Source organism: Silurus meridionalis, chromosome 6 (genome assembly GCF_014805685.1).
Source record: "Silurus meridionalis isolate SWU-2019-XX chromosome 6, ASM1480568v1, whole genome shotgun sequence".
NCBI lineage: Eukaryota > Metazoa > Chordata > Actinopteri > Siluriformes > Siluridae > Silurus > Silurus meridionalis.
In genome coordinates this window covers 32,337,322-32,351,559 of record NC_060889.1, presented here as the reverse complement: position 1 = coordinate 32,351,559, position 14,238 = coordinate 32,337,322, and the positions used below count along the sequence as shown (strand labels likewise).

Here is a 14,238-nt window from a genome sequence, read left to right as displayed (position 1 = left end):
TAAAACCCAAGTAGTGAAAGTAGTAAAGAGTATAGAGGCTACAGCGACACTACACTGGACTTTCAAATCGTCTAAAAAAGCGCTCTGCGTCCACACTTTCCTTTTCAAACGTTTCTCAAAAGTTGCTCATCCACAATGAAACGTCTGAATGAATTTACGTCCCTTCGACTCGCGTCATATTTCCACTTGCCGTTTATTTCTTTACGGTTCTTCGAAACGTCGTGGAAAAGGAAAATTTCGTCATCATTTTTCAAAAGCCTCCATTTTCACACCCAGTCCACACTCCGATGCGAAAAACAGCTTTTTCAAATGTATCCACTTTGGAGAGCGTTTTCAAAGCTATGTTTTTGTTGACTGAAAACGCCGTCTCGGTGCGAACAGAAGAATATCCACTATTATTATCAAACAAAAGTCTCGTCCCTGCAGGGTTATAGAGACACTGAGTCAGGGATGCATCTCCACTTCCACTTCATTAATCACTTCACTAAGCACTCGCTCACAGTCTCCTGAGATGTCCAGAACAGCTGTGTTTTAACCTTCAGAGGTCAGAGTTCACTCAAGAAGGGCAATTTAACACAGTGAGGAAACCTGGATCTGTTTATTAGTGCTTCAGATCTGCACAGTAACCTGAAAATCAATCTCAACCTTTTTTCTCTACTGGCTTTATCAAGATGCTTTCCTCCTTCTTTCATTGTGTGTGTGTGTGTGTGTGTGTGTCACCTTTGTGGTTAAAGTCGTAGACGTACTCAGGACAGGAAACAGACACCATTTGTCCTGGAGCTCCTTCAGGCCAGCACACAAAGCCATCCCACTCGGGGACACAGTTACCATCTACAACACACACACACACACACACACACACACACACACACACACACACACACACCACAGAATGTAATGAAGCTCTCAGTTCTGATCTGAATTTCTACATAATAAATACTTTACAGGATTAGATCACAGTGTGATTTGAGACGCAGCCTGTGCAAAAAGGTTTTTCCCAGGCCCACACACACACACACACACACACACACACACACACACACACACACACATCAGGGCAGTGTGTAATTATCGGACCGCATGGTGGGGACGTGGACCGCCTCACTGCTTCCCCTTCAAACCGTCCGCATCATGAGCAGAAATGGTTCTGATGGATCTGCACTTTTTCAAATACTCATAAGTGTGTGTGTGTGTGTGTGTGTGTGTGTGTGTGTGTGTGTGTGTGTGTGTGTGAGTGTGTGTGTGTGAGTGTGTGTGTGTGTGAGTGTGTGTTTTAATAATGAGTGTGATCTGCTTCTGTTCCCACAGCTTCTTGGCCTCGACGTGTGTGTTTTCGGATTTTCAGTGTAGCTTTTATTAAAACCAGCTGCTGCAAAATAACCAGTTATAAAATAAAATACGAATGACGGCTGTGAGGTCCATCACACACACACACACACACACACACACACACACACTCACACTCACACACAATTTCTCTATTTTGCAGACACATATACATATAAAATATACACAAAATCACAATATACAATTACACCACCCACCACACCATGCTAATTACAATGGCTCCACCCACCACACCATTCTAATTACCATGACTCCACCCACCACATCATGTTATCATAACTCCACCCACCACACCAGTCCAATTACCATGACTCCACCCACCACACCATGGTAATTACCATAACTCCACCCACCACAGCATGCTTATTACTATAACTCCAACCACCACCCCATTATAATTACCGTAACTCCACCCACCACACTATGCTAATTACAATAACTTTAACCCCTCACCAAACCAATTAACATAAATCCACCAATCACCACTACACTAATTATCATAAATCCACCTACCACATCACACTAATTAACCACTACCCCAACCACCACCAAACCACCTGGTGCTAATTAACCATCACCCCACCCACCTCTGTTGTAAAAGAAAAACCCCACCTCACCTACCACCACACTGATTACCTATGACTCCACCCATCATGTTTAGCTCCAGCCCTACAGGAGTCAGCGTACACCACGCTTTCTCTCCAGACCGCCAGCACCCACGGTATTTCCCCCGGCCGGTGTGCGGTTCTTAGTGATGTCACTCCGGCCGTGTTTAAATATTTGTCTTTCCCCCCGACTCTGTAATCTGGCTATGTGAAGCCACAACGCTCAGATATCCCTCAAGGTCAAACAAGGACATTGAATAAAACCTTGAAAATACCACTTATGCATCACTTTAAAATAAAACTTCCTGTTCCTATGGCTACGATTCAACAGTCAGACGCCATGACACGCAACGCACACAACACACTCGCTGATCATACATGTACACTGTCGCTAGGCAACCGGAACCCAGGCAACTATTCATCCATCATTGTATCAGTGTTTTCTTTCGTTTCTGGCTTCTAACGGCAACAAATTCCTTCCTCAGTCCGTATTTTCTATCCCTGATTACTGCTTTATTTCTTTTTATGCCATTCGGGGTGGCGGTCCAAAATGTGTAAAAACACAGATGGAACACACATACACACACACACACACACACACACACACACACACACACAGGCTGTGTTTGAGCAGTTATTCTAGAATTATTTTGACATCGAATCAACTTAATTTTGCTCATCTGTCTCAATGAGGACCTTGTTCTGAGAGTGTGTGTGTGTGTGTGTGTGTGTGTGTGTGTGAGAGTGTGTGTCCGTGGTGAAGACTCAGGGCTCAGTGAGGCACAGGAACAACAAACAGGAGGTTGGAGGTTTGAGGTTAAGACAAGAATAGCCAAACCCGATTCAGCTAGCCGCTCGCTAAAACTTAAACCGCACTGGGCAAACAATCCAACATGGCACGACTAATAATAACTGCTTTACTGTCCGAGTGGGGATGTGAAGGGTGGGCTGAGGTCTCAGGGAGAAAACACACACACACACTGAGGGTGTGTCCCTCACAACCCAAGACGGCTGAACAATTAGACATGTTCTTCAACTTATACTGATGAAACCCTCAGTGTTCTTAATCACAAAAATGTGCTGAAGGAGGGAGTGTAGGAGCTGACAGGGTAATAACATAAGTGTTCTCCTGGTGGTGGAGATGAGCAGGAACAAGCGGTGACTCGTACAACACACTTCACTCGTACAGATCAGACAAGAACCTGAGGGTGAACCCTTCAGACTCAGCAGCAGGAGGAACAGTAACGGTATCTCTCAGGGTAGTGGATGAAGTCAACATCGCTAATGCACTCTGATGGGCAAAAAACATGTCCATCCTCTGAAGCAGGTTACAATGTCTGACAAGACCAGCAGCAGGTACACAGGTCACACTGCCGTGGGTAACATACACACACACACACACACACACACACACATGCACACACAAATTCACAGACACACACACATGCACACACGCACACACACACCCACATGTACACACATCAACACATACACACACAGTCACCCAGACCAGCAGCAGGTACACAGGTCACACTGCCACGGGTAACACACACACACACACACACACACACACACACACGTCACTGTAGGACTCATTCAGTACTGTTTTCTGCACGCTTTATGCTGAAGGTGGTGTAAAGTTAGTAAACTCTAGGGCCCTGGGGAGGGAGAACAGACGTTAAGGACACAGCCACATGTCTAAAATGCCTAAAGTTTTTGTATAAATCTTCATTTCTCACCAGATGTTTTGTGTCTGGACTTTATGGACTTCATGCACTTGTTCCTGGCGGTGATGATGAGGTTCATCTGCTCTTCCTTCGTCAGGACGTCATCAGCCTCCACCTGAGAAAACCCACAAACTTCAAAAACAAATATAAACAACCCCCCCAAGAGTGAGGGCAGAAAACTGACGTGAGGGAGGCATGCTCATTAGCATAAATACAGTGTAAATCTGCATATTGGTACTGCGCATGAGTTTTTACATTACAAATAATAAATTACCACACAGATCATTCGCATAATCAAGGGCATATTTGCATATCAATCACTGTTATCCTGGGGAAGGCTAATATTTACATCATAGTCATTTGCATGTGTACACCTGATCGGTAAACACAAACAAGTGTTTAGGGATTGTTCATGGGCTTTTCATGACCTTTAAACACAAAGACATATAAAAACAATGAAATATGCAAATCAACCACAGATTTATTACCACAGATTTAACCACCGCAATGCCATAATCACACTAACACTGTAACAACACTGTAACACTGCAATGCTATAATCACACTAACACTGTAACAACACTAACACCATAACGGCATAATCACTTTTACACTGTAACAACACTGTAACACCATAATGCCATAATTACACTAACACTGTAACAACACCATAATCACAGCAACACTGTAACAACACAAAACACCACAATGCCATAATCACAATAATACTGTACAAGCACAATAACACTTCAATTTTACAATCATACTAAAACTGTAACAACACCGTAACACCACAATGCCATAATTACACTAACAATGTAAAAACACCTTAACACCACAATGCCATAATTACACTAACAGTGTAACACCGTAACACTGTAACAATACTGTAATGCTGTAAAAACATTGTAACAAGCATATATAAACACTAACTCCATTATAACAATGCAACAACACTAATTATTTAACACGGCAAAAGGATTTGTAATACCACTACAATGATATACCAGCATTGCTTTAACAACCTAAGTCTTTATAAACACTAACACCGTAACAACACTAACAACAGGGTAATTCTTTAAAAACACGGAAAAGGACACTGTAATATCACACCAGTAACAGCCATGCTGTAATAACAATAATAAAGTGTATAGAACACTGTATAAACAATGAACAATGTAACAACCGCATGTGGCGGAGTGGTGTAATAATTACAGTCAGATCCGCAGTGAGGAGTGAGTGTAATTCAGACACAGCAAAAGAATTGAAAGAAAAGGAAAAGAGGAACACAGTGATGGGGAAATTGCGTCTCTGAAATCGGACCCGGGATCAATATGGTGTGGGTCTGCAATTTCAGATAAACAGCGTGAGATCACAAAGGCTCTTATCCACAACAACAATCACACACACACACACACACACACACACACTTTTAATGACATTAAAAAGACGTTTGATGCTAAAAGCCAAAATACTTCAATGACGAGTCTTTATTGTAGACCTCATCACCATTACTGCTGTTTTCTGTTTCCACTCAAATATTCAGTTACACTTAAACACCTCATCTGAACCCCGCTACAGGAAACAAACACAACACCACGTCCAGCTGTAGTGGCTTTAAATTACATCTGTGCCTTTATGCAGAGGGTTAAGGGTCTTGCTCAGGGGCTCAGAGGGGTGAGGGTTTTATTGATTTTATATATGTATATAGTAAGGTTGCACAGGTCAGGTGACCCTCAGTGTCGGTCTCGAGCCTGGATAAATGGGGAGGATTGTGTTATGAAGGACATCCAGCGTAATCTGCCAAATCAAATATGCGGATCAGGAATCAACAACAACAGGGTACCGGTGAAAATTGTGCTGCTGTTGGCTGAAGGGGAGAAGGGGAGGAGGAAGACATCTACAGAGACGGCAGGGAAAGGAGCAGTGGAGGAGAGTGGAGGTTCGGGTTGGTACTATGACGGGTGAAGGGAGAGAGGGAGCTGATATGATGGAGAGGAGAAAGGTAGATATGTTGGGTGTTCTGGAGAGCAAGTGGAAAGGGAGTAAGAGCAGGAACACTGGAGGTGTTTAAACTGTTCTATCATGGTGTGGATGGAAAGAGAAATGGTGTAGGGATGATTCTGAAGGAAGAGTACAGTAAGAGTGTAGTGGAGGTGAAGAGAGTTTCTGATAGGGTGATGATCGTGAAGCTGGAAGTTGAGGAGGTGATGATAAATGTCATCAGTGTTTATGCTCCACAAGTGGGTTGTGAGATGGAGGAGAAGAAAAAATTCTAGAGTGAATTAGATGAAGTGGTAGAACGTGAACCTAAGAATGAAAGATTGGTGATTGGGGCAGACTTTAATGGACATGTAGGTGAAGGGAACAGAGGTGATGAGGAGGTGATGGTAGGTATGGCTTTAAGGAGAGGAATGTGGAAGGGCAGATGGTGGTAGACACAGGTGGAATATGTTCTATGTAGGAGATGCAACCTGAAGGAGATTGGAGACTGTAAGGTGTTGGCAGGGGACAGTGTAGCTAGACAGCATCGGATGGTGGTCTGTAGGATGGTTTTGGAGGTAAAGAGGAAGAGGAGGAGAGTGAGGACTGAAAGAAGAATAAGATTGTGGAAACTGAAGGAGGAAGAGTGTAGTGTGAGGTTCAGGGAAGAGGTCAGACAGGAGCTCGGTGGTGGTGAGGAGGTGCTGGATGATTAAGGCTACTGCAGAAGTTATGAGGGAGACAGCTAAAAAGGTACTTGGTGTAACATCTGGAAATAGAAAGGAAGACAAAAAGACGTGGTGGTGGATTGAGGAAGTACAGAAGAGCAGAAGGAGGAAGAGGTTGGAAAACAGAATTGGGATCAACAGAGTGACCGATCTTTAAGCATAAGGGAGATGTGCAGACCTGCAGTAACTACAGGGGAATAAAGTTGATCAGTCACACCATGAAGTTATGGGAAAGAGTAGTGGAAGCCAGACTGAGAGAAGAGGTGACCATCTGTGAGCAACAGTATGGTTTCATGCCGAGGAAGAGCACCACAGATGCCTTATTTGCTTTGAGAATGTTGATGGAGAAGTATAGAGAAGGTCAGAAGGAGCTGCATTGTGTATTTGTGGATTTAGAGAAAGTGTACAACAGGGTGGAGAGAGGAGTTGTGGTATTGTATGAGGAAGTCTGGTGTGTCAGAGAAGTATGTGAGGGTGGTGCAGGACATGTATGAGGACAGTGTGACAGCAGTGAAGTGTGCAGTAGGAACGACAGACTGGTTCAAGATAAAGATTGGACTGCAACAAGGATTGGCTCTGAGCCCTTTCCTGTTTGCAGTGGTGATGGACAGGTTGAAGGACGAGGTCAGACAGGAGTCTCCTTGGACTATGATGTTTGTGGATGATATTGTGATTTGTGGTGAGAGTAGGGAGCAGGTTGAGAAGAGCCTGGAGAGGTGGAGGTACACGCTGGAGAGAAGGGGAATAAAAGTCAGTAGGAGTAAGACAGAGTACATGTGTGTGAATGAGAGGGAGGGCAGTGGAGGGGTGCGGTTGCAGGGAGAAGAGGTGGAGAAGGTGGAGGAGTTCAGGTACCTGGGGTCAACAGTGCAGAGTAATGGAGAGTGTGTTAGAGAAGTGAAGAAAAGAGTGCAGGCAGGGTGGAGTGGGTGGAGAAGAGTGATAGCAGGAGTGATTTGTGATAGAAGAGTATCTGTGAGAGTGAAAGGAAAGTTTATAGGACTGTGGTGAGACCTGAGATGTTGTATGGTTTAGAGACAGTGGCATTGAGTAAAAGACAGGAGGTGGAGCTGGAGGTAGCAGAGCTGAAGATGTTGAGATGTTCGTTGGGAGTGACGACGATGGACAGGATTAGAAATGAGTTTATTAGAGGGACAGCGCATGTAGGACGTTTTGGAGACAAGGTGAGGGAGGTGAGATTGAGATGGTTTGGACATGTGCAGAGGAGGAACATGGGGTATATCAGTAGAAGAATGCTGAGGATGGAGCCACCAGGAAGGAGGAGAAGGAGAAGATGCTCTATGCTCGAGGTTAAGTTTGGTTTTACTAATAATAAACATAAATTTGACATAAACATAAAATGCACATGCTTATTAGAGTTTTTCAAAGTATTAATTTAATGTACATTTGGAAAAGAGACCAATGTGCAATTAAGTTGTGATTAATCACCAGTTAACTCGTGACAATCATGAGATTAACTGTGATTAAATAAATAAAATAAATGGACACCTCTAATATTTGCAATATTTTTTTTTAATAGATTTAATTCATTTTTTGTATGTCATCTGTAATGTATTAGTTTGCATCAGTTGTATTTTTAATTTATGCAATTAAATATTTATTTTTATTTATTTATTTGAAAAATAATGTAAAAATTCCAGTTATAAAACCAGGAATAAAATTATGCATTGAATAAACAAACAAACAAACAAACAAAATAAATAAAAGGAGGGATAACATTTCATCAAGATCATACTGAATCTTTACCCTGTTTCAAAAACTAAAATAAACAAACAAACAAACAAACAAAATAAATAAATAAAAGTGACAATTAGAGTTCAGAGAGATTCCATATTAAATCTGTGTGTGCGTGTGTGTGCGTGTGTGTGTGTTTGTGCGTGTGTGTACAGTGGCTGGTCTTCAGAAACCACACAGTGTTCATGTACAGTATTAAAGGCATTAGTATTCTCTGACACTCTGACACACACACACACACACACACACACACACACACACACACACACACACACACAGGTTGCAGGACGTTTAAGGGAGCAGCAAACAACCACAAACGGAACGAGATGGAGCCAGGAGTAAACACAGCTCAGATACAAACCTGTACAGTCACAGCCAGTATAGAATATTCCACAATCCTCTCCAAACCCACTGAGCAGAGTGACAGCCACATCTCCTTCCACCACTTTCACCTCCACCATCTTCACCTCCACATTCACTAACACATTATCACCTCCACCCCCTCCTACATTACCACCACCTTCACCTCCACCACCTTCACCTACACCATCTTCACCTCCACATTCACTAACACATTATCACCCCACCCCTCCTACATTACCACCACCTTCACCTCCACATTCACTAACTCAATTACCTCCACCCTCCTACATTACCACCCCTTACCTCCACATTCACTAACTCAATTACCTACACCCCTCCTACACCACCACCTTCACCTCCAAATTCATTAACTTCAACACCTTCACCCTCCAACACCTACACCATCACCGCCTCCACCTCATCATTCATTAACTCCAACACCTTCATCCCTTTACCACCTCCACCAACACCACCTTTACCTCTACATCCACACCCCTCCACCTCCTACACCACCACCAACATCCACACCCCTCCAACGCCTACATCACCCCAACATCCACACCCCTCCAATGCCTACACCACCGCCAACATCCACACCCCTCCAATGCCAACACCACCTCTATATCCAAACTCCTTCCACCGCCTACACCACCCCAACATGCACACCCCATCCACCGCCTACACCACCACCATCATCCACACCTCCAATGCCCACACCACCCCAACATCCACACCCCTCCAACGCCTACACCACCACCAACATCCACACCCCTCCAACGCCTACACCACCACCAACACCACCTCTATATCCAAACCCCCATCACCACCTACACCACCCCGAACATCCACACCTCCAATGCCTACACCACCACCAACTCCAACCTCTACATCCACACCCCTACACCACCACCAACTGCACCCTTACATTGACACCACCCTCCACCACCTACACTACCATCAACTACACCTTACACCTACACATCCTAGAGTTATTCTGCTTGTAGCGATTTTGGTGTAATTAGTATTAAACACTAAATGAAATAAAATAAAATATAGATGTAAATGCTTTTTTCTGTAACAAACACAAACACACACACACACACACACACACACACACACACACACACACACTTTTTCTTGCTATGTTGTGTGAATGATATTTACTTCAGAAATGAAAGAAAGAAGAAGAAAGGATGTGAAAATAAACAGCAGTGAAACTGTTTGGGAAAATGAAAGGCCTGAAAACACACAGCGAAATTTCCTCTGAGTGTGTGTGTGTGTGTGTGTGTGTGTGTGTGTTGGATGGGTTAACGTCTGTCTAACACTCAGCATCGAGGGTTTTTGTGTAAATACGTGTCTGTGTGATAAACAGCTCCAGCTCTCAGAAGAGACTGAGGGGAAAAGGTCAGAAAGGAGCGCAGGCTGTATTATGAAGTCACGTAGCGAAATGCCACGGAAGTGAAGTACTGAACCGGGAGCTCACTCCTGTTCGGCTAATCCACTTCCTGTCAGGATCGTTCCACTTATTACTGCTGCAGCCCAAACATGGTTAATTAGCAAGCTAGTTATTTAGCAAGCTGTGGCACATGCTAACAGATAATTAGCAAACTAAATAAGTGTCATTTATTTTGAAAAAACAGACAAACAAACAAATAAATAAAATCTGACTTGAGTGTTTTTTAATTTACAGTTCGGTATGAAAAATTCAAGTGGTGAAAAATCTTTAAAATATTTAATTTTATTAAAAAAAGATAATAATAAAAAAATACATTTCATATATTTAAGTTAAATATTTAATGTAACACAAAAAAACAGGTTGAATATTTTAAATTGAATATTAATTCTATCAGTGAATTAAAATTAGTGTATTAATACTTTACAATTATTTTTAATTTTGCATTAAATATTTACATGAAACATTCAGCAATATTTGAATAAATTATTCAACAATTTTTTAAGAAATTGTCAAAAATATATATACTGTATATATACTTTTAAAATTCTATTAAATATTGCTTAATGTATTGTGGAACATCTTCACCATTTGCTTCTGTATAAAATAAAATAAATAGAGTATATAATATTTAATAATCCTCTCCAAGGAAAGTCACATCCACATCCTTCTGCAACACCATCACCTCCTCCTTCACCTCCATAATCTCGAGCATTTCCTTCACCACCAGGTCCACATCCATCTCTACCACCTCTGCCCTCACCTTCACTGCCCCATCTCAAATACTCGATCAATACTCAGGTTCCTGTCAGGTTCTCCTGCACATTGCTGTCTTGGGTTCCTGTCAGGTTCTCCTGCATGTTCCTGTTCTTATTCAGGATTCCTCTCCTGGTTCTCCTTCACATTCCTATCCCTGCCCTTGTTCTCCTGATCCTTGAACTTACATAGCTCTGAATGAGAGAGTCTCTTCAATTCTTTCTAAATAAAAAAAGGGGGTTTTGACATGTAGGAGTGGAGCCAAGCGGGATCCTGGAAGCTCCTAGCTCATTTTATTTCTCCTCTTCGACTGTGCAATTTGCATTTGATGACAAAAAACCACAAACCACAAGACTGCTTGTCCCTTGGAAACGTTCGCCAAACCACATTCTGACTTAAAGCTCCATTCAGAGCCGTAATTACAGCTTTTCCTCAGCCAAATCGGCTCGTATGGAAACATGTCGTGTCGCCGCACCGCTTTTTTCCCTCTAATTGACAAAAATGGAGCGTTTTGATCTGTTATATAAGCGCTTTTAATATCCACTATATGTTTTTCTTTCCTTCATTTTTTTTCTCGCATTTTCTCGAAGCTAACAAATGAGGATGAAGTCAAACCTGAAGCTAGCATGCTAACTTAAACAGTGGCTGAAAGAGAAATGAACAAAGATGTGCGGGCGCTAACCATGACTAACATGCTAGTCGCAGTGTGCAGTGGAGTCTGTAATTATATCGCTAAAAATACACCCTGTCTGTGGGCTGTCCTCATCTCCTGCTGAAGCTCTATACACAGCTTTTTTAGATGTGCTAATGCTAACCATGTGCAGCTCACTTGTTCTCCAAACATGTGACCATTCAGAGAGAAAGACTAAGAAATACTCATTACACATTTTTTTGTAAACTTCTACATTTTGGAATGTAGAAGTTTAGTGTCTATAAGTTTGTTTTTTATACGTTTCTACCTTATACGTGAGCCAGTGGCGACTGTGGTGAAGAGACTTCATGAGGAAGAAACCGTGAAAGGAACCACTCAAAAGTCAACTTCATCCTCATCCTTCAATACAGTTCGTTACAGTGACACGTTCAGATTAATGTACTTTAGTAACTCACGACTCACGAGGTTAAACTATTAGTCATTTATTCAGAAAGTGTTTTTTTGCTAACACTAGCTAGCACGTTCAACGGCTGCGCTACATAATGACCCATAAAGACTACTCGGCTTTTACTATTATATTATTTATAGTTAATATACTAGATTATTATATATTCAACATATATTCAATGAGATCAGTGACATGTTCAGATAATAAAAACAACATGCTAATATATTAAACAATATTATGACAACGGTGTAGAGGCGTGTGTTTGTATGTGTATGAGAGAGATCATACGCTAGCGTTGCTATCCCTGTATCCTGCACTGTCTTTGTGTCCCAGATATATTTATAACATTTAAATAAACATGTCAGATTACAGCGCCATCATCCCTCCATCCAGAGAATTTAATAATAAATGAAACAACGATTTACACCCTTATTATGACATTAGCGTTCATCTGCTTATGTAATCCTTTAAAAAAATAAAAATAAGGCTGCAGGAAAAGCATTTCTCAAACATCCTTAAAAGAAAAAAAACACCATATTAAACCTGACACTGATGTAACACACTGAAATAGAATTAATGGCACATTTAGTTAGCAAAACATATTACTAGCGATATCTTGACATGTTGTTGAAGAAATCAGCCTCGACTAGTGATGTAGAGTGAGTCATTCTCCAGCATCTGTTTATTAGGCTCTTATTTTTATATTTTTATGGGAAAAATGTGGTCTTGTCTTCATACAGTGTGCTGATAATATCTAACTGCAGCTAATAAACCTGATGTTAGACTGGCCACCTATCACAATGCTAGTAAGTTGTTTGGTTCAGAAGAAAGCAAAGCACCTCGTCTTGTTACCTATTAGTCCGCTAGTTAGTACTATTTAACGCTAACATGGATTTAGCATTGTAACATCCTCTGTCAGGATCAAGCCAAGCGCAGTGTGCTAATCGCTGAATTAGCATATGGGTTTAGAGCACAGGGTACAGATTTATAGCACTATGACAGAACTAGATAATAAGAGTGTTCCTATTAAGAATTAGTGTTTAAGCTTTAATGAATCATTGTCTCTCTCTCTCTCTCACACACACACACACACACACACACATTACCATTTCACAGTAATGCTTGTGCTGATTTTCAGAGCGAAAGTCTATTAGAAGGAAAGACGTCCTGCCTTAAGGTAAAGATACCGAGTCAGACATGTACACGGACATGTCTACATGGAGAACACCAGTTTTCACCCCTCCGTTTTTTTTTTTCTTTCAAAAATATCACCTTCAGCGCAAAAAGGTAGAATTTGAAAGCAGTCATGTGAGCGTGGCGCGGCCGTGACAGAACCTCATAAACTACTGAAGGTGTTCATTTTCTCCAACAGCTGTTCTGACACTAACACAATAATCCTCCGTACGCCATATATATTATTACTATAGTAACTACAGCTCATTCACACGGACTCGTTCACATGCACGTGTCAGAAATTAAAGCTGGGAATACACGATACAGCTACACGTTTGTGGAAACCTGACCATATGTTTGGTTTCTACTTTTTTTTGAACATCCTATTCTCCATTTGCTGTTATAATAACCTTTTTTTTGGAGTGTGCTTGTGGAGATTTGTTAGTAAAGTCAGGTAGTGTTGTATGTGTGAAGGTGAGGAGGTTCCTGGGGTGCAGTCAGTATTCACATTCATCCCAAAGGTGTTTAATGCGTTTGGAGCTCTATAGCAGAAGATCTTCCACTCCAACCCATGGAAAGCAGATCGGCTTTGTGTGCAGGGGTATCGTCACGCAGGAACAGGTTTGGGTCTTCAAGTTCAATAAAGCGAAAATTTCATTCTACCGCACCCAAAGAGATGCGACACAAAAAGTCTGGAGAGGAAATAAACATGGCTGTTCCAATACTTTTGTATGATTTTACAAAATCTATATAAATGACAATAAAAACCCATGTGTGACTTGACTATAGCTGCTGTAGTGTAAGTGAAAACAAAACTAACCTTCCAACAGGATCCCACAACAACAACAAATTGTTTAATAAGTAAATAAATAAATAAAAACATCTAGTTTGTGGAGATGTTGTCACAGGAAAACAGTGAGATATGGAGTTTTAAAGGATGAGTTCTGTTTGTCGCACCATCGTGTGTAAACTCCACATTCAGTTGTGTGTGAAATTCCTAAGTAAATTGCAAACACCACAGCAACACATGACCATGCAGCTGAGACCACTGAGATTCACTATTTTATTTAGTAAGCCATTGTGGCATACCCGAGGCTGCTGAAAAACACATGAAGGTGGGAGAGCTAAAGAGAAACCTTGAGTCACTATAGACTCCTGTTTGCTCAGCTTCAGGTCTGCACATCTCTCTCATCCATACAGTTTTAAACTCACAGATCTGCTGCTCACAGGATGTTTTTGGGGTTTTTG

The 14,238-nt window shown here is 41.7% G+C and overlaps 1 protein-coding gene across 1 annotated transcript in view; it reads right to left on the bottom strand.

Annotated features, from left to right (window-relative positions):
- Positions 1–14,238, bottom strand: part of pth1r (parathyroid hormone 1 receptor) — a 51,192-nt gene that overhangs the window by 16,091 nt on the left and 20,863 nt on the right. The window contains exons 2-3 of the mRNA XM_046850627.1: positions 3,692–3,794; positions 721–831 (exon numbers count right to left, since the gene is read on the bottom strand). Coding sequence (XP_046706583.1) covers positions 721–831; positions 3,692–3,794 — 214 coding nt within the window. The remainder of the gene's footprint in view (positions 1–720; positions 832–3,691; positions 3,795–14,238) is intronic.